The 21,140-nt window shown below is 50.7% G+C and overlaps 2 protein-coding genes across 3 annotated transcripts in view; one reads left to right on the top strand and one right to left on the bottom strand.

Moving 5' to 3' along the window:
- The window catches only part of GNAO1 (G protein subunit alpha o1), a 171,795-nt gene extending 168,346 nt beyond the window's left edge, over positions 1-3,449 (top strand). The window contains exons 8-9 of the mRNA XM_047834627.1: positions 902-1,117; positions 2,117-3,449. Coding sequence (XP_047690583.1) covers positions 902-1,089 — 188 coding nt within the window. The 3' untranslated portion in view covers positions 1,090-1,117; positions 2,117-3,449. The remainder of the gene's footprint in view (positions 1-901; positions 1,118-2,116) is intronic.
- A 2,628-nt stretch (positions 3,450-6,077) lies between these two features.
- Positions 6,078-21,140, bottom strand: part of AMFR (autocrine motility factor receptor) — a 44,207-nt gene continuing 29,144 nt past the window's right edge. For both annotated transcript variants that reach the window (XM_047834624.1, XM_047834625.1), the window contains exons 9-14: positions 20,674-20,864; positions 18,310-18,413; positions 13,218-13,352; positions 11,433-11,516; positions 8,236-8,420; positions 6,078-7,589 (exon numbers count right to left, since the gene is read on the bottom strand). In XM_047834624.1, coding sequence (XP_047690580.1) covers positions 7,442-7,589; positions 8,236-8,420; positions 11,433-11,516; positions 13,218-13,352; positions 18,310-18,413; positions 20,674-20,864 — 847 coding nt within the window. In that variant the 3' untranslated portion in view covers positions 6,078-7,441. The remainder of the gene's footprint in view (positions 7,590-8,235; positions 8,421-11,432; positions 11,517-13,217; positions 13,353-18,309; positions 18,414-20,673; positions 20,865-21,140) is intronic.

Here is a 21,140-nt window from a genome sequence, read left to right as displayed (position 1 = left end):
ATCTGGCCACAGGACTCCCAAGCCCCGGTCCGCCCCTGCGGCGCACACCCGCCAGCTGGAGAATGGGGCAGGGCAGACCAAGGTGGGAGGGGAGGGTCTCATCCCACACCCTCAAAATAAGATCAGATCATTTCCGTGCTGGCCAGATCCTGGCTGCACTGATGAAAGTGGGGCATCTTCCTTAAACGGGTTTTAGGCAGTTCGGTGTTGGTCCACGTTTCGTGATAATTCAAAGTTGTCTACAGGGTGGAGCCACAAAGGTTTGGGTTGTAGCTGGATGGACAACTGTCCTTACATTACCCACAGAAATCCCTGCCAGGCCCCAGCCAGGATCAAGGGGGATGGCCAAGGGACTGTGGAGGGCAGTGAGGCCCAGTTACGCACCGCAAGCCCCCTTAAACTTCCCACCCAGGGGATACCACTGTTCCCACATCCCAGCCCCGCCAGGACGCCTCTCCGGAGAGAAAGCCCTGGAGAAAGGAGGCACGGCCAGGACCCCGGGAGCCCCGGGTCACCACCCTTCAGGGAGCTCTTCTATCAGACTTCACTGTCTTATTGGTCAGAAGTAGCGGGACTGGTTTAGATCACGGGTTGAGTGTTGTGACTGTCAGCCCCAGGGCCCCAGCCTCGGTGTGCTCATCCAGAAAGCCAAAGAGGTGACCTGTGGCCCTCGCCTCCACAGGGCTCCTGGGTACATCCAGTAAACGGCCTTAATAAGGCAAGAGCCAGGCGAACGCTAAGCTGACGTGGTCTTTAATGTAAAACACGGCCACGCCTTGGGGTAAGGACCCCGTCTCGTCCTGCTTCCTGGACAACCCGTGACCCACTTCTCTGCCTGTGATCCCAGCCTGCACCACCGCGTCACTCACCGGGGCCCCTGCCCTGTTCTGTCTTGTTGCAGGCCCCAACACCTATGAGGACGCGGCCGCCTACATCCAAGCACAATTTGAAAGCAAAAACCGCTCACCCAACAAAGAAATTTATTGTCACATGACTTGTGCCACAGACACGAATAATATCCAGGTGGTATTCGACGCTGTCACCGACATCATCATTGCCAACAACCTCCGGGGCTGCGGCTTGTACTGACCTCTTGTCCTGTATAGCAACCTATTTGGTAATGATTCCGGCACTCAGAAAAGCTTGCGCGTACACACACACACACACACACACACCCCACTAACAAATGCAAGTTGGTAAATAAACTTTAAAAAGGTATAACAAGACCTTATATATATACAGATATATATTAAAAATTCTTTTTAGTTTGTATTAGAGCGAGCTTCGGACAGAACTGACCACCATCCCATAGACCATCAGGGGTTTTCTGGGACAGCACGTGAACAGGCACGTTAAAGCGTGCACACGCTCTCACACACACGTCGTGATGGGGGTCCATCCCTTTCCAGAACAGCCACGTGATTTTACTCTGAGACCCATTTCTGTGAGCAGGGGGAGGGCAGAGAAAGGCCTGCCATTAGTCTGGCTTCTCTGCTTCCACCCGCTGAGGCTGCGTTCTCAGTTCTGTCCTGCTCCTGGGCAAATTCCAAAGCCCTTCAAAAAATGGCCAACGCCCTAGGCATCTCCCTACCCTATACTCCCAACAACAGAAAAACTAAGGATGCTTCTCTTTTGGGTGGCGGTGGTTGTTAATCTCAAGAATTTAGAAGAATCATTGCTCCGACCAACCCACCGTCTCCTGAGTTTTCTTTATTCATATTAACAAGGCGAGAGAGTCGGAGAATGGGAGACTTGGCCTGCTTTCTAGAAGCAGCTGAGGGGAGGGGACACTGAAACCATGGCTGAAATTTGCCTGCAGAGTTGAAGCCAGCCCCCTTGAGAAGGGCTCTCCTCATAGGGAGCAGGGGACGGCCCGATATGGAGGCCTGACCTGAGTCAGAAGCCTGCGGGGTAAGGCCTCCCAGGGGGCCAGGGCCTGGGCTGGGCTTCCTTGGGGTTCTTAATACCTGCTGCAATGTGGCCCTGTCTTGCCCTACCCCAACATTATTAAAAAGCATTCTAGGGTTTTTGTTTTTGTTTTTGTTTTGGTTGGTTGGTTGGTTTTTAAAATCAAAGAAAATGGTCAGACTGGACCCCCTTATCTCTCTCTCTACAGACTGCTTCATGGACTCTTTGCTGTTGACGTTGATCTCCTGGTAGCATGACCTTTTGGCCTTTGTAAGACACAGCCTTTCTGTATCAAGCCCCTGTCCAACCTACGACCCCAGAGTGACTGACGGCTGTGTATTTCTGTAGAATGCTGTAGAATCTGGTTTTAGTTGAGTCTTTACATTTAGAATTTGAAAGGAAAAAAGAAAAGAACATTTCTCATGTGCTTTGTAGCTTAAAAAAAAAAAAGGAAAAAGGAAAACTCACCATTTCATCCATATTTGTCTTTTTTTTCTTTTCTTTTCTTTTTTTGGAAATAAAGCAGCATACACATCTGCACCCGCACCGCGCCCCCCCTACCCCTGCCTGCCACCTCTATCCCCAGCATAGAGGGGCCCCCAGTGCACCCGCAGAGCCACCCCTCCTGGGGGCTTGGGTCCCAGGGGAGCGTGTTCAGGTGGCGCTTCCCAGGGTGCCCCCCACCCCCATGCCCTGCCCACCACCTGCTCCCTCCAGGTTTGCATAGGAAAAGCACAGCTCTGACTGGCCGGTAGCTGCCAAAGAGTACCGAACAAACGTATATAAATAGAGCCCTTACAGACAACAATTTTCCCACAACCTCCTTTCTACAGATTCCCTTTATGATTTTTCGTTATCGTTTCCATTTTTGTTTTTATTTGTGTCCCAAAGAGCACGATGTATCACATACCGGCTCAGCTCTCATAGTCTGGGAAACGGGGTTGTGGATTTTTTTTTTTCCTCTGACACTTTTGCTTCTCAGTCTCTCAGAGGGATGCTCCCTTTGTGTGTGCGCCCCTCTCCGCCTTTTCCTTTGTTCCAGTGACCTGTGTCCGCTCCTTCTCATGTGGGGATGTTTGTGCTGCAGATAAAAAGAACAAAAACAAACAAAAAAAAATTTTTAAATACCATGAGATGGAAAAAAACAAAAAAAAATTTTAAAAACAGGTGGAATGTAGTGTTTACACGAAAGCCAGTTTTCATGATCAGTCCTATGTCATTTCTACTTTGACTAGTATCCAAACCCCAAACCTCTTCACGGTGTCACTTTTAAGACTTACTATTTGCTGAAGAAGACCAGTCACGGCCATTTCAGATAAAGAGGAGGTGAAAAGACAAAACACACAAAAAAATCAAAAATATGGAAAAAAAAAAACTTGAAAAAAAAGGAAAAAAGAAAAAAAAAAAAAAGCCCACGGGTCTTTCTAAGCCTTTCTATTCCCAATCGGTGAGGTTTCTGTGATATCTTACACACTGCCAGTCTACTTCTCTGACTAATGGAAAATTCATGTGTAGCTCAATAAAGAGAATGTTTGTCTGTATTCTGAGTCTCTCACCCTCGGGCTTCATTCTGACAGGAGGGGAAGGAAGGGTTTGACTGGGCCACAGACACTGGGGAGGCTGGAGGGTAGGGCTGTAGGTACCAGATAAGGACCTTCTCCCCACCCCCATCACCCCTCCCTCCCCCCCCCAAAACCCAGACCTTCTCCATATCCACCTCCCCCCTCAGTGCGGCCACCAAGGGGAGCCAGCTGAGCACAGCCACCTGGGAGCAAGGAGGGCCCAGCGATCGGCCATGCCCACCTGTGGATGCCCTCTTCCTCCTGGCCCCGGCTCCTCCTCACCCAGCTGGTTCGGGAGGAGGGTGGAATTGAGGGCTGAAATGGGAAATAAATGGTGGGGGAAATAAATGGAATGGCAGGTAATCCCAAACCTCCCGCCAAGACAGGAACTTGTTTCTTCTGAACCAGTGGTTCTGCAACAGGGGGGGATGGGTGGTCCTAAGAATGAGGCCAAGTTGCCTGGGCCTTCTGCACCCGAGGGGCCACACCCATCCACTCGGACATCTTTAAAAATCTCCCCTCCTGTGCCCGGATACGGGGCACCCACCGCAGGCGAATCGCACAGGGTGCCTGAGGTCCACACAGCCTGGCACCGGGAGCCTGATTCTCCTCTCCTCCAGGCTGCAGGCCCCACCACCTCTCCCCTAAGCTTACCAGGTTTTTGCTGGAATAACCAGCCAAGTGCTCGAGGCCGCGACCTAGAGGGGACACAGCCCAGCAGAGCCCCTGTGTGGTGTCCACACAAGGATCGCTTGTCAGCCCAGCAGTCGGTGGTGCTACAGCCATCCAGGGAGACGGGAGGGCCGGGAAGAGGTCAGCTCGTCGGACTCCTCTCCACGCACCAACAAATGGCAGTTGCCAGCCATGGAGGCGCTCTTGCTGGCACCCCAAAGGGTGTTTCAGATTTAGTGGGGGTGGCAGGACAGGCCTGCTGCAGACAGCCTGGACTCACAAGAGGCTGTGTGCAAGAACTGATCGGGCACCCTAGGCCTTCCTCCGCCGGGGCCGAGCCTCCCTTCCAGTGCTTTTTCCACCCGCAACCCTCACCCCTGACCTATCCGCAGGGGGCTGCCCACCACCATCTTCCGTCACGGCAAGGTTGCCATCGTGGCCACAAACCTGACAGGACACCGGTCGAGGGGGCAAACCAGGACAGAGACGGAAGTCAAAGGACACCAGGACTTTCTCTACCTGAATTTCCCCTAAAAACGGGCCATCTTCTAGTGTTCTTTCCTAACTTTCGAGTGAGTTTTGTAGGTAAAACCAACAGGTATCTTTGCCTTATCTCCCTTAAAATGGAAGTCAGGAAGCATTCGGGGGCAAAGAGTGCAGGGAAAGACCAATTCAATTAGAACAAGGAACATGGAGGCAGAACTCCTGCATCACGGCTTCTAGAAGCTCCAGGAGTGTTTCTAATGTGCAGTCGGGTTGGAACCACTTCTAACCTAACAGGAGCAGGGGCGATGAGATGAGAGACAGAGGCTTCCAGGTGATGAAGGGCCTTCCACGCAGGCGGGCGGTTACTCCTGGACAAGCTCGGCAGCAGGGCCTGGCTCCCCACTTCAGCGCTCGGCTTGCTTTCCACCCCCAAGGGGACATCTGCTGGCTAAAGATAAGAGAGCACACATTGTCTATACCGCTCCAGTGGGAGGGAAATTGGGTCCAAGCAGCCACCTGGACACCTCGGATTTATAGCCGCACAAGACATTCACAAGGACCACTGTTCCGTGGTTTGGACGAGCCTCAAACTTCAGGAACAGGGGGCTACTGAGGAGAAACTAAGATGTCAACAAAACAAGGCCCGCAGGACAATGGAGGGAGCAACACAGACCACTTGCAGAAGAGCCCAGAGAGGGCAGAAGAGGGCAGAGGGCAAGGGCAACCCAACCAGCGCTCACCACACCGCCCGGTCAGGCGCCTTGTTCTCAGCCGACAAACCTGAACCAGCAGCCTGCCCTCAGCTCCAAACGAGGGTGGCTGAGCACAGGGCAGGCACCCTGAGCCCGGGGACAGCCAGGACACGGAAGATATAATGGGCTGGGGACGGGACCCCACCCAATGTAACAAGACCCTGGCCTGGCCTCCCGCCACTGCCCTTAGCATCTGTCCCAGAGGCCCCCAAGAAGCGACAAAAACCGAGAGACTGTACGGGGCCCAGGATCCTTTGCTGTCCAATTGCAAAACCTATGGGTGAATTTAGGACTGCTCTTCTTGGGTCATTTTAAGCTATGGAAGGCAGGTCTCCGCCTTGATCACGGTCATGTTGCTATATTCCAAGGTCCTAGGACCCTCTACCGTGTCTCAACCATTCTCTCCTTCCACACGTCTCCAACTAAGAACACGTGGAATTAGGGTCATCGTTAATGTGTGCCACCTGCAAGGTGTAAGGATGGGAAAAACTCTCCAAAAACGGTACACAGAGAATCAAAGTGCGGTCTAACTTTGGCACCTCTGATGAAAACTGCCTTAGCGTCCAGCCACACACAGCACACTAGAAGAGTTTGCTTTTTATTATTATTATTGTTTTACAATAAAAACAAATAGCTATGCTCTCAGCAAAACAAAACCTTTTTTTTTTTTAAAAATCACAGAAATTTACTAACAGCATTTCAAGGTAAGGCTTTTGAAAGATTTATTCAAATAAATTATCTCGGCCTAAACATTTACCCATTGTTCTCTTCAATTACGTTTCAACATTCCGAAAACGTTCAGTTATGTAAAATACATTTAACTTAGCCAATCATTTTAGATAATACTGGATTCTTCCCCGAAGGACTACCATAAAACTATGCTTTCAAACATAAAAAAAAAAAAAAAAAAAAAATCCAACAGAACATAAAACTGAACTATGTAGCCTACGATTGCGTGTTTCAAATCCTGAAAGTTAAATGTGGGAAGAATTTGAACAGGTTCAGGACCTGGGTCCGCTCCGAGGCAGATGGATTCAGCATCTTACCTTTCTATGTTTAATTAAACCAACAGGAGCAAAGTCATGAAAATGAAGGGCTCTGGGGAAGAAAGATAAAAAAGATCTCTTACGTCTTCAAGAAAGCCCTCTAACAGTGACTTGCTCAGTTTGTAAGGCTCTCCTTTTCTATAAAGGACCAAACCCACAGCCCCTGGCATTGCCTAACTGACTTGACCAAGGAACTAGAACCATAAACCAAAGCTTTGCTGCTCAGTCCTTTCGGGGCTGGCCTTCCCCAGGTCTGGAACACAGAGTGGGGACAGACTCTCAGAGGTACTCGTGAGCCGCAGGAGCACCAGTGGTCACGGAAACAAAGCCAACTTCAGACTGGAGCTCGGCAGTCAGTCCCCGATGTCCTGGGACACAACAGGTCACCTCCTCACGCTCCGCAGCCCCAGGCTTTCCCCTCCTCTGCTCTACATAGCAAATCAGGAGTCACTTTTCCGAGATGCCCTCACCAACCCAGGGCTCTGGCCCCGCTCGTCTGGCCTCCGTAGCGTTCTGAATGCCGCCCAAGCGAGAACAGCAGCTTGACGACAGAAACCACCCGGCGGTGGAGTCGGGCTCACGCTGCACATCTCCGCGCGGCTTTTTATGAATCCTGGCCCCCCCCTCACCTTCCTGCCAGACTTGGGGCTAAAGACACCAGCGTCTGCTGTGACCTCCACAAGCAGCAGTAACCCAGAAGTCGGAGCAGCCTGCTTCAGGGTTTCCTGGCTGCCCTCTTCCTCTCGGCTGCCCCGCCCCCTAAGAAGTCCGGTCGACGCCAGAAGAGATCATGCCTAGAGTTAAAATGTGCAGTGTTTCTAACGGGAAGAGAAATGTCACATAGAAAGTATTACAAAAAAGGATTAAGTTTGTCAGCTGTCCAAACACTATTAAGACCACATGCTTTATACAGCGGCAGCGCAGCCGACCCCTCCTCCGGCGGCGGCAGAAGCGGGGCCGGGCCTCTGTGGCGGCGCGCTGCTCGGAGGCGGCAGCGGCGGACGGCGAGGAAGCGCTAGGACGTCTGCTGCTTCTGGAGCCTCCGTTCGGCGGCCGCGGCCAGCATCCTCCGACGCAGGGTCACGGGGTCAGAGGCTGTGCCTTCTGCCGAGGGGCAGCGCTCCGAGGCCGAGTCGACTTCAGAACTTCTGTTCAGGAAACGCCTACAAAACCCAAAGGCCTCGCGTGAGGGACGAGGGATGCTCTGGGACACACACACACACATACGCAGAAACACACAGCTTCCCGGGCACCTTCCTGCGGTCACTTGGCACCAGCCCGTGGAAAAGACACCCGTCCCCGGACAGAGGGGCAGAGGCTCCCTGCATCGGGGAGGAGACCCGTCAAGCGGCTGTCCGGCCCCCCATCTCTACCGGCCACCACAGGGCCACCCCACACCTCCATTGGCAGGCCCAGTGGCCAGGAGGGCGGCCTGGGAGCGGACACCGGGCCGGGTCGGCCTCTCTGGGCCTGTTCCTCCAGCCCTGCCTCTCACGTGGATGCAATTAGAGTGCTCCCCTCGAGAGTTCGGAGAAGCAGAAGCACTGCCGAGGGCTCAGGACACACGGGCACGTGGGCGCTCCGTGCAGGTGTGGCCAAAGGCGTCCACGGGAGCTCACTGGGGGACACCGGTCAGGTCCGGACCCTTTGCTTTTCCAAGAGAGGTTTGGAGTCTGAACGTTTTGAATGGCTTTTCAATGTTGGAATCTGTTTAAAAAGGCAGGACGTGGGCCTGACGCGACGAGGGTCCCCGGGCCACCGGGTTGCGACCGGAGACACGCGCGAGCGAGAGCCGGAGGGTCAACTTACTTGCGAGCCTGCTGCAGGAGGTCATCCTTCCGCTGGACCAGCATGCGCTGCCTCTCGTCCGCAGACTTGGAGAAGCGGCTCCCCCGGGCCTCAAAGTCCTCGCCCTCGCCGGGCTCCGCCTCCACCTCGCTGAAGTCCAAGGCCTCCTCCAGCCGAGGACTGAGGTCTAGGGGCACACGCTCGGTCTGGGCACAGAGGAAGCAGGGGGCCTCTGTGAGCACGGGCCGCCCTCCCGCTAGGACTCCCCGCCCCACCTGAGTGCCCCGAACAGTGTTCTTCTGCACCCACAGGGAGCCAGGCTGCCAGGTGGGGAACCATCGGCGTATGAATAATGGCCGGCGTGGGCTCTGGGAGGCCTGTGTGCCACTAAGAACAGCACCTGACTCACGCCAGATGTTCAAGATTAGTGCAATTTTTTGTAGATGATCACCGGTATGAAAAACACAGACACCTTGAAACTGTACTCTCAGAAAACAATAAAGTTAACTCCAAGTTGATTTACATTCTGGGAATTTTTTGTTCAACTCTACTAATTGCTCTGAAACTTAAACAAGTCTTATCACATTTACTACACAAATTTACACCCTCACTTGATTCTGAAAACAGAGGCAGGCAGATAAAAAAGGGTAAATTTTTTTTTTAATGTTTATTTCTTTTTGAGAGAAAATGAGAGAGAGACAGACAGAGAGAGACAGAATGAGCCAGGAAGGGGTAGAGAGACAGGGAGACACAGAATCTGAAGCAGGCTCCAGGCTCTGAGCTGTCCGCACAGAGCCCGACGCAGGGCTCGAACTCGTTAACTGTGAGATCATGACCTGAGCCAAAGTCGGATGCCTAACCGACTGAACCACCCAGGTGCCCCTAAAAAGGGTAACTTCTAAGGATCTTTTTAAAAACCGATATAAGATCACAAGACTCTTTGTGTAACAGGATATTAAAATGGGACTCTCTCGGTTTTGGCTAAAGTTCTGAACACTACGGCAATGCCCAGGCACCCCACACACTTAGGCCAGTGCCTGAACATTGATGTTCCTGCTACCAGACAGACCCAGGTTGGCCAGTGTCAGCCTAGCACCCACCTCTAGGTGACAAGAGTGTTGAGGTGGAAGAGGCTGAGAGACTGGCACATTTGTAAGATTTCTTGGCGTGTGGCACTTGTTACGCGACCTCACCACCCTTCCCTGCCTTCAGTCAAATGAATGAGGGGACTTCAAGACAACCATGTGTCCAAACTCCTATTCCCTAGAGTTTGGGGGCCCCCGGGGACTGGCGGTGACTAACACACACAAGGAGTCGAAGAGAAAGACACCTGCTTGTGGCAGATAAAAAAAGGGGAGCGAGTCCAACTTCCACCGACGGTAAGGCCCCACTGTGTGTCCTTCGGGGCGGCCACAGATGCTGGAGGGAACCAGCCTGAGGTTGTTGAAACAGACCCGGCCCAAAGGACCGCCTGGAGGGTGATACGGTCTCCATGAAGGGAGGGATGGTCAGAAAAGGCCTGCCCAAGTTCTGAGGAAGGACAGCTGAGGCTTCTGCCGCTAGCTGGGACAGGGAGATGGGCCAGGTAACAACTGTGATACACTCACACATGTAGCACATGCACACACACGGGATGGTGGGGTCACGTGGCCTGTCCTAACCCGCCCTCCTCCTGAGCCCGACCCTGGAGGAGGTAGAAAGAGCAGCTGGCAAATGGGGGAGATGAAGGAAGGAAACGGATGCGCACCCCCAGTTCTGCTGGCTTCCAAGCAGGCCTGAGCTCAGGCCGGGGACAGACCGCATTCGGTACCAACCAGCACAGCCAGTGCCACGCTTGTGCTGCATGGAGGTTTTACTGAACGGACTGTTATCCAGGAACTTCTTACTTGGGAATGACTGGAAACACTATAGAGCGCGTTCCTTGTGAAGTAAGTACATTCCCTTCACTGTGCTACAAAAAGTTCAGAAATCTTCCCACTAACTATAAAAACAGAGGTAAAGATCAGGGCAGAAAGTGAACGTGCTCCACCCCGAGGGGCCCCCAGCCAGCCCAGCACTCAAATCTAAGCTGGGCCTGCTATCCAAAAACCCGGGAATGCAAAACTGAATTCCTTCTCCAGAAGCCAGGTACCACTTTACGAACGCTGCACAATCCAAATATGGATTTGGGTGTGAAAAATTTAACTCAGCAACAGGATCTGAGAGAGTCTTAGTTTCTAGAGCTTCCTGTTTGCAGAGAAAAGCACACGAGGTACGAGGTGAAAGCAGCTTCCATGTCACTCACCCATCAAAGCAGCTGCTTCAGGAAGAGCAGCGTCACCCTGAGCAACACCGCTGGACAAGGCAGCACCAGCGTCAGCCCCCGGCCCCGTGTGTGGGAAACCCCACGTCACAAGCACAGAAGCACAAAGACGGGGTTGTCTGGGGTATTCTCCAGTCTCAAGAAAGTTTCTGGAAAGTGTGGTAATTGATTAAGCAAATGGGAATTACAGACAAAGGGTGTGAACCAGAACCCCCACGGTGGGGGACTAAGAGCATGGGGGAGGGGGGGGCCTCTGCCCTGGAGACCAGACAGAGGAGCTGCCTTTGGAAGGGATGGCCACCTCGACTCACCTAAGTGGATATCCAGGCCAATCTGGCTCCCAAGATAACCACACTCCTCCCCACCCATACACCACTCAGAGGGTCTCGTTGGCATGAAGTGCACGGAAGCACTTGGAAACGCTGAGTTGGCCAAGGGAGGTGTTGGGGAGAAGACTTCAATGATTTCAGCTCGAGAGAGCCGAGCCCCAGTCAGCCCCTGTCTGGGTTCCGATGAGTCCGATCACCCAGAGTCCTGCCTGTGCCCAGCTTCCCCGTGCCCCACCTAGGGCTACTGCTCAAGGTCAAGATGGCAGGGCTGGCCCGGGGACAGCATGACTCCGTTCTCCTCCAGGTCCCAAGGATAATGCCCAGTGAGCAGGCGGTGGCAGGCCCTAGGTGGAAATGCAGGCCAGGGCGTGGGCACAGCCGGGTTTGCTAACCTGACATACCGGAACAATGTGGCACGACGCCTCCTCTGACACCCCTGAGGCCTCATGCACACCAAAGGCAGGACTGAAGACCACTGCCGGGCACTACAAGACTGCCCCCAGTCCCATACTCACTCTCTCTCTCTCTCTCTCTCTCTCTCTCTCTCTCTCTCACACACACACACACCCCACCCTTGCACACCTTACCTGCACAGAAGCTTCTCCCTCCTCCTGGTCTCCGTTTGGCCTTTCTACAGGACTGTTCAGTGCAGGCCTGATGCCATCTGAGCGCTGCAAGAGAAAAAGCACCACAGACCGTACAGAGCTGCTCAGGGGCTTATGGAACAGGGCCGGAGAAATCCCGGGGTGCAGAGGGAGCTCTGGTCCCCAACGCTGTCTGGGCTTTGACAGAGTCTGCAGCAGCAAAGAAATGAAGATGCTACTAAGATCGAAGAGAAGACAAGGGAGCCTGAGTGTGAGTCTGAGTCATCCACTGGCACCGCATTCAGTTTCTCCTCAGTGACAGTGACTGGACGGTGACAGATCGACAGCAGGTAACACTGACTGAACGCTTGCAGAAACTCAACGTGACCATCTCGTTTATCTTAACACCCTATGAAATAGGTACTGTCGTTCTTCTCATTTTTAGCCAGTCTGAGATCTTGGCCACGGCCACAGATGCTCTGGGGCCCTGCCCATCTCCCTGCAGGTCCTGCCACGTCAGTGTGGGCCGGCCAGTTTCTGTAATTCATTGCCTGAGAGCTCACTCTGGCTGCACAAGGTCACTCTGAGCCCCAGTCAACCAGCAGCTGACGGGAAGTGGCATATAAATGCCCCTCCTCACTGCCACTCGGGAGGCCCCAGTGGGATCAAGCTCTAGGCATCCATGACAGTAACCTGCCGGGTAACAAACCCTTACTGGCCGCCTTCCCCGCACCGCCATCTCACAGCCCCACCTGCTGCCTGTTTCCTGCAACCTTCCCAGATGAACCACTGGCACTCGAATCCTTGTCCCAGGCTCTGCTGCTGGATAATCCAAAGCCAAAAGCCAGGTCAAATAGGGAAGGACAGATAAGGCAAGTCTAATGTCAGCCCATTCGACTCCACGCTCTAGGCTCATTCTCTCTTGAAAGATTCTCAAATTTTCGGATTTTATTAATAGATTTCTACATAGTCTTATACAGGAAGTTGAATAATTTCTTGTTAAATGACTCTTGGTCACGTATCTATCCCCTGGTCCTGCCAGGAACCTTGTTTTGAAATGTTAACACTGCGTCAAATCGCTAGTATACATCTGAAACTAATATAACATTGTATGTCAACTCTATTCCAATAATAAAAATGAGAGTAAATAAATCAGATGTTAATAGTTCTTGTGCCCATCAAAGAGGTTATATAATGGGCCAGGAAATGTGACCTTTTAAAAACAGAAGTATCATAGCTATTACAGCTAATGAAAAAAATCCCACCAATGTGCAAAGCCAACCGGGGACAGAGGGCATTACCTCCTAGAGCTGGGGGTCAGCTTTGGCCTGCAGCCAAATCCACCCTCCACCTACTTTTATGGATAAGTTTTTCCTAGAACACGGTCACGCACATCCATTCACACACTGTCAGTGCTACAGCAGCCACAGCTGAGATGCGACAACAGGAGCCACGTGGCTCACAAAGCCTACGCCTATCTGCCCTTTACAGAGAAAGGTTGCCAATCCTCGTCCCAGAGGAACCAAGGTTGTGACCTCCTGGACTGGCGAGGGCAGGCTGATGTGGGGTGTGCATCTGTACAAAAAATTACCCAAATACACTTGTCCTTGTCTGAGGATCTGAGCCTCTTTAATGGGTCTACCCTCAAACTTTGGAAAGTGAGGACATTCGTAGAGACCCTTCATCAAATCATGAGTGATATTCAGTTAAGTAACTAAAGAGTTAAACTACAGGATTAAATCTCTGTGAAGACAGAATCCACTTTTCATGCATAAAACCCCAGTGTACCTGTGTGGGAAAAGGTACTTGAATCCGTCCTTCTAAAATGTTGTCCGTTGTTATTTCTACCGAGCGTGTCAGCTGGAGGTCCTGCAGCACCAGGTGGTATGGCACCTGGGGAAACATTTCTTGAATCTGATGAGCCTGCAGGAATACAAATATGGAAGCCTTGGAAACGTTCACCTTCAACAGTGACTCCTTGGGGTCATGGCGTACGGCAAGCTCTGAGCACTGAACTCGGCATTCCGCCTTGAAAACACAGGCAAGGCGCCCCTCTATTCTGCAGATCCCCATCAAACCTCACTCATTCTAGCATTTTCCTAGGATGCCAAACAGGTAGCTGGGAACAGCCTCGATTTCAAAATAAAAAGAGCATGGAAATCCAGCTGGATCCCGAAACAGGTTCAATTAGAATATCCCAATTTTAAAAAGTGTTCATTTTAAAGCTCGGTATAATTCAGGTAAAAAAAATGTGTTCCCCTTAAAGAATAATGCCGAAAAGGAACAAATTTCTGATACCACACCCGCATGGATGAAATTCCAATGCATTAGGCTAAGTGAAAGAGCCTGGCTCAAAGGCTATGCACTGTATAATTCCATTTACATGACATTCTAGAAGAGGCAAAATTAAAGGGACAGAAAACTGGTAAGTGGTTGCCAGAGATTGAAGGTGGGGAGAGGAAGCAATTTTACAAATGGGCACAATGGAATCTGGGGCGGGGTAGATGGAACTCTTCTATACCTTGAGTATGGTGGTGGCCACACAACCGTATGAATTTGACAAAATACACAGAATCGGATACTACGAAGGGTGAATCTACCCGATGTAAATTATTACACCACCATCAGAAAAAAAAAGATTATAAAGGATGTAAATTCATAACACTAGAGCTGTAGGTTTCAAACCGCCCTCTAGAAATGTCTCAGAGTCCACGTGGGCGGGGCTCTGAGCAGCAGTCTGTGTCTAGGGGAAGATGGCACAGGTCTCCCAGCACACTACCACCCATACTTGCATCCAAGGCCCAGATTTTATTTTTCAGGTATGTACATTAAATGAATGTACATACTTATGTACAATGTACATATGCTTATGAGAATGTACAATGCTTATGTTCATGGTTTTATTGTGGAAAAGCCCCAATGATCAAAAGAACAAAAGAGCAGGAAAAATGTGATTGCTTTCGAGGCATAAGGAAGTCTACCACTGGGGTATTAGCTCCTCAGGAGCACAGCACTGTAACTGCAGAAGGAGAAGGTGTCCAACATCAGGGCCTTGAGAGCAAAGACCAGGCTGAAACACGCACAAAGCTTCGCTTAGTGTCTCACTGGGGTGGGAGGGCTAGACAGGCAGAGCCCAGCAGCGGGACCAATAGCCCCGCACTTCTGGGTCCCCTCAGGGTTTCTATGAACGGGAGCTGATCATTCCCCCCGCCCCAGGGTCAAATGAACACTAAGTGAAGAAGAGTCCATAAAAACCTAGACAATCAGGTAACATTCTTCTCCATTCTTCAACAGCTTCCCCCTCATTTCCCTGAGATTCATTTTACCAGACCAAAGCTGTTCTTCCAGAAAATCCAGTGAATTAAATATTGGATCTTTATAAAAAATGTATGGTTCTAGTAAACTAATTATGTTAAGAATAGGCTATTCCAATCCATCATGGAGCTAGAGAAAGACCAACCGGGGACTATCAGAGAATGCTAAACACACCAACTCCAAGAATAATTCTTATTCCTAGAGGGTTATGCGCCCGTGATTCTGATTTTTTTAGGGAGCAGGCGAGGTGATCCACCTGCAGGACTTCAACAGCTGCCAGACCCTAAAGTCCACACACAGAGCCTGACACAAGCCTGTGGGTGGCCGCATTAGGCCGCCACACTGCAGACCATCTGTGTCCATTAGGTCGTCACTCACACACACGGCTGACGTGGCCGAGCACTTCCCTGAGGAAGCAAGAGGCAGCAGGAACCCAGGACTTTTTCTGTTATTACTATGGTCAAAAACATATAACCATCCTAACCATTTTTAAGTGTACGGTAGGGCGAACCATATGCACATGACCGTGCGACAGATTCTAGAACTCTGCCATCTTGCAAAACTGAAACCCTGAGGAGCAACTCCCCATCGCCCTCCCCACTGGCCCTTGGCAACCCCCATTCTAATTTCTGTTTCTAAGAGTGAGACTAATTTAGAGACCTCATCTGAGTGGAATCCTGCAGTGTTTGTCTTTCTGTGATGGTCTTATTTCATTTAGTGTAACGTCCCGGAGGTTCATTCATGTTGGGGCACGTGATGGAATTTCCTGCTTTTCTAAGGCTGGCTAATATTCCACTGTATGCATGTGCCACACTTCTGGAATCCATTCATCCATTCACCTGGCAGACACTCAGGCTGCTTCTGCCTCTTGGTTATCATGAGCCAGGCCTTCTACTTAAACCACGTCTCAACGAAGCGCTGGAGCTGCCTCCGTCTGCCCTCCTAACAGAGGCGAATGCCTCTCTCCTGACCCCACCCTCCAGCTTCCTGTCTTCCTCTTCCATCTTTACTTCCCTGTGTGCACCGCACTTTCCGTCTCTCCCTCTCTAGTGATCATTCCCATTTGCACCCCAAGCAGGCTACCACATCTATCTTTACAAAAGACCCACGGGTACTCAAAAGAAGTGAGACCAGAGAACAGAACTCGTACAGCCATGCCCACTGCAGCATGACGCACAAGAGCCCAAAGGCGGAAGCAATCCAAGCGGCCGTCGGCGGAGAGTCACGTAAGCAACGTGTGTGTGGTCTCCACACACGACGGAACACCATTCGGCCTAAGAAGAAACTCTGACCCCCGCTACAACACGGATGGACTCGGAGGACGCTGTGGCAAGTGAAATAAGCCAGGCTCAGAGAGACAAACTGTGATTCCGCAGCTGTTCCTGGGCCGGGGACTGGGTGGATGGACCAAAGGATGAGAGAGCATGACTTCCCTGGATCCTCCTCTAGAGCTTCTGGAACTTGTGCAGAAAGGACCTGCTCAAAAACCTTCAAAAAAGAAATCTTAAAAAAGCCAAAAGCTCCCCTGACACCATAATCCTCGCGAGCTACCACTTCTACCGCTCCGCCCACTTTTACAACACGCTGCCAGCCCCGGTCTGTTTCTTCAGTGCCCACTCATTTCCCAATCTACCGGGAAGATCCCATCCCTCGGGCCATGGAAGCCGCCTGTTCCTCTGCAGTTAACCAACCGCCTCCATTCTGCCGAATCCAACACGTCCTCCTCCGACCTCACCTTCTAAGAATCCCCACGTGCTCGCCTTGCACCTTCTCCCGGTCTCCCTCCTCCTAGGTCACCATGTGGCTCCTCCCTCTCTGCCAGCCCTCGGCCCGGAGTCCTCTCCTCATCGTGAGCCGCATCCTCTCCCAGGAAGAGACCTGCTCCCCGCCTCGAGGAGCACCTACAGACCGAGAACTCCCAAGTGTCCACCTCCAGCCTGACCTCTTCGGCGAGGTCCAGATGCCTACGTGGCATCTCCATGCGGATGGCTCACCTCTGGCCGGAAGGAAGGCCGAAGCCCCGTCCTCAGTCCTGCTTCCGCCCATCTCGGTACGCGGGCCGATCATCTGCTCACCCAAAGCAAAGTGTCGTCCAGTCCTGTCGGCGCATCATCCCAAAGTGTCTTCAAGCCGCCCCTTCTTTTCATTCTTACTGCCAACACCCTGGTCCAAACCACTCTTTTTTTCCCCTGCATTATTGCACAGCCCCCTAACTGGGCTCGCTGCTTCCATCCCTGCCCCTCTATAACCCAGTCTCTCAGAAGCAAATCATTTTGTTAAATGTCCTGTCAGTCCCCTGTGGGAGGAAAAAGGCCTTGAACAACCTTCTAATACTTTCACAATAAGATCTACACCGAGCTGTGGCCTACTAACCCCTGCCATGACCCGGCTCTGCAAAATCAGCGTGCATCACAATCTTGGTCTCTGACTCACTAGGCTCCAACCACAATGACCGCTGTGCCCCCAGGGCTTTCTCACCTCATGACCTTTGAACCTGTCCGTTCCGCTGCCTCTTTTTCTCCCAACTGCCTCTTTCTCATCCTTCTTGTCTCAGATCAAGTATCAGCCCCTCGGAAAGAACTACTCAGACACCTCCGCTAAAATAGCTCTTACCTCCACCTCTGCCGCATTGCCGGCCTTACTGCCCTCGGAGCACTCACTGCCATCAGCAATGATCTTGTTTGTGTTTATAACCAGTCTCCCCGGCTAAAATCTACACTTCCTGGGAGTGGGGCCCACATCTACCTGGTTTGCCTGGCAGGTGCTATGCAACCGTTTACACTGCATCATGCCTGTCGCAGGAGTGGGCTTTCAGTACAGATTTGTCAAGTAAATACATGAAGATAAAGGAATGAATGAACAAATGAACCAGTGCCTCTCTGAAGTACTGACCAGGCTTACCCAGGTCAGCCAGCAGCGCTATCTAAGCAGGACTAAGGCAGTTAGCATTTTAAGAGTCCTGCATTCATCATCACAATGAACACTAAATTGCAGTGATAACGACACATGTTTCTCTAAAACAAAAATACCCACCATATGACAAAGCTTTAGAGAAACACAAAGAATATTTGAACAGTATCCTTGAGCTAACAGTATATGTGCCTCCATATCTCAAGGCATATAGATATATGTGCATACCCGCAGACGTGTGTGTGTGCGTGCGTGCACACGTGTATTTACTTATTTGGGGGAGGGAAGGGGACAGGGTCAGGAAAACACATTTAGCAGGTCTCATACAACTTTTAATAAAAGGCCCATCATTCTCTCCAGTCACTAAGTCTCTAAATATTTTTGGTTAGCATCAAGGAGCATCCCAAGATTGGCCTAGATCACAACACAGCGAACCCGGCGGGGCTCAGAAACAGACAGATGATCTGCCACACATCTAAAATGGAAGCTGGTTTCCAAAGCAGTTTCAAATTTGAAAACACATGAACTGAAGTTGTCCCAGCTACTACGTCACACGCCCCTGAAAATCCTGCTATTCGGCCAGAGTAAAGCACACAGTGCACAGCGTCCAGCCCCTCCCTGATCACCAACCACCCTGAAGCACAGCGGTCCTTACCATCGCATTCAGCTGGGAGTTGCTCGCCTGTGTAATTCCTAGGATGTTGGTGGTGTGCATCACCTCGACGGAGAAACTCGGCAGCCAACTTGCGATCCGGGACCCTAAGACAAAGAGAACCCAGCACAAGTTAGAGATCTCGTCCCCTGTGTGGTCCAGTCTGGGGTCAGCCGCTCGGGGACCCCAGCTCGTTCCACTGACGGCTTACTGTGTGCCAGGCCTTTTGTACCAAGGGTTTCACACAGATCAGCTCATTGGATCATTGCTACTTTTATACCCGTTTCACTCGTCTCAGAGAAAACTCAGTTCTCGTGGTCTTTTGTCCTGAGGGCACTCAGAAGTCAGGTAACTTGCCCAACATCACACAATTATGGTGGATTTGCAACCAGACAGTCAGGTTCCAGAATCCTTCACCACTAGGCCCTCCTGCTTTCCAGATGCCCTGGATCCACAGGTCAATCTGTTCGCCACCTGGCACAGAAGGAAGGCTTTAAGGCTCTACAGCTGCTACGAGAGAGGGGCTTGTGCTCCTGTCACACCGTACACAAATACCACCCACGTGGAGACATCATTTTCACAATTATTTTCATAAGGTATTTTCTATCGCATCATCTGATTTAAAGACCTTGGTTTTCTGATTCGATTCGAAATTCTTTTCAAAGAGTTCGACAACACAGGCTTGTGTGTGGAGCCAAGAAGTCGGCGGCTTCTGCCATTTCCCCAAGAAAAGGGGGGACCCTAAGCTAAAGCTCCAAGTATTGGTTAATCAAGCTACCTGTTTAGGAGTTATTTTGCTTTCCTTCACAAAGAAGCACCGAGGCATGGAATATAAAAACAAGTTCAATGGCTGTCTCAAGGTCCCGCCCAACAAAATGTGCCTGTTAAAAAACTAGGTTCTTATTTCATGTACTTCCCAGGGAGAAACAAAGTTGACTTTTCTATTTTGACTAAGTTTTTAGAACAAATTCATAAGGTAACGGATTATACAGCTGGGCCCCACATGCAAGATCTGCTAGCGTATTTCCAAAGTCCTACCTGGTAGAGGCCTTAATCGACAGCCAACAAAGCAGCTGCCTCTCAACCCTCCGGCACCCGTGGCCCAGCCAGCCACGCGGCCTCACCTCCTAGTCTCGGAGACCAGACTCTACTGCCCTTCATCCTCCTATGAGGGGTCTCATTAACACACCATGGCTCCCATAATGCTCCACCCCCTGGCAACTCAAATCAGATCAAAACAGCACTCCTCCTGTGATGACGCATAGGGACACAAGTACCCCAATGTTTACAGCAGCACTTTCAACAATAGCCAAATTATGGAAAGAGGTTAAATGTCCATCAACTGATGAACAGATAAAGAAGATGTAGTTTATATATACAATGCGATACTACTTGGCAATGAGAAAGAATGAAATCTGGCCATTTGCAGCCACGTGGATGGAACTGGAGGGTATTATGCTAAGTGAAATAAGTCAGTCAGAGAAAGATACCGTATGTTTTCACTCATATGTGGATCTTGAGAATTTTAACAGAAGACCATGGGGGAGGGGAAGGGGAAAAAATAGTTACAAACAGAGAGGGAGGAAGGCAAGCCATAAGAGACTCTTAAATACAGAGAACAAACTAAGGGTTGATGGGGGGCGGGGGGGGGGAGAGGGGAAAGTGGGTGATGGGCATGGAGAAGGGCACTTGTTGGGATAAGCACTGGGTGTTGTATGGAAACCAATTTGACAATAAATTATATTTTAAAAAAAGAACACTCCTCCTAACAAAATCCCAAGGATACCTATTTCATGGTAACAAATATTAATTCATGGAACTCAGTGGTATTAGAAGTGATAAGAATCCACAACAGCTCACTGCAACATGAATTAAAGAAGGATGATCAACCAGCCCCCGGTGTGCAGCCCATGGCTTCAGAATTTTAAGTGGGGTTTTTACTACAACTCCTTGCAAAACTGCTAAGGGGCAGAATATTCATATTTTATGGACAAGGAAAAGGCTCTAGCTCTGATTCTGCTTCTGGTACTCACTGCAAAGTCTACTCAATGCTCCTGCATAAGTACTACACTGATGTAATAAATTATCAGCAATGGTTAACTATCATTAAGTGTGGTCCTCACAGGCCTGGCTGAGTCAGTATTCATTCCTCCTCTTTCTCCCCCTCCTCCCTGCCCCCATATTCACACAGAATCCAGCAAATGCCTGGCACAGAGTAACTCTCCAGTGCTCTCCATGCCTACTGAACACTTTCAACTGAGATGGAAATATTTCTATTAAATTGGCCTAGGCAGGGCAATTTATAATTAAACCAGCATCCCCTCAGGGGAGAACCCCGTGGGTATGGTTTTAGAGGTTGAAACTAACCATCAAAGTGGAAGAAGTGATTGTGTTGGTTTAAGCGAGGGCGGCCTTCGGCGGCTGCTACAGGAACCAAATTCTCATCCAAGTTCTCTCCTTGATGGTCCTCCCGGACCCGGTTATTGTCAGCGATATTAAGAGACATTCTGCATGTTGGGCAGGAGGTGTCTTGTTCTAGCCAGGAACGAAGACAGGAGCTATGGGAAAGTCCAAAATAAGATAGATATCCTTAGTATTTTTTGTAAGAATTCACCAGAAGTACTCCGAATGTAGCAAATGTGTTGCAACTTTAGCTTCTATTTACCAATAGTGAGATTTAAATGTTGAGAAACGTCTGTTGACATTACCTCTTTACTCATACGCTTCCAGTGTGTTCTGCTGTGAACATTAATCCATCAACATATGTGGTCACCTACCGAGCTCCTGGTCATGACCTGTCTGCAGTAAGACTCTATCACATGGCCCGTCATCTT

Source organism: Prionailurus viverrinus, chromosome E2 (genome assembly GCF_022837055.1).
Source record: "Prionailurus viverrinus isolate Anna chromosome E2, UM_Priviv_1.0, whole genome shotgun sequence".
Lineage (NCBI taxonomy): Eukaryota > Metazoa > Chordata > Mammalia > Carnivora > Felidae > Prionailurus > Prionailurus viverrinus.
The sequence above is the reverse complement of the archived record's forward strand: the minus strand, read 5'-3'. Positions and strand labels throughout refer to the sequence as shown.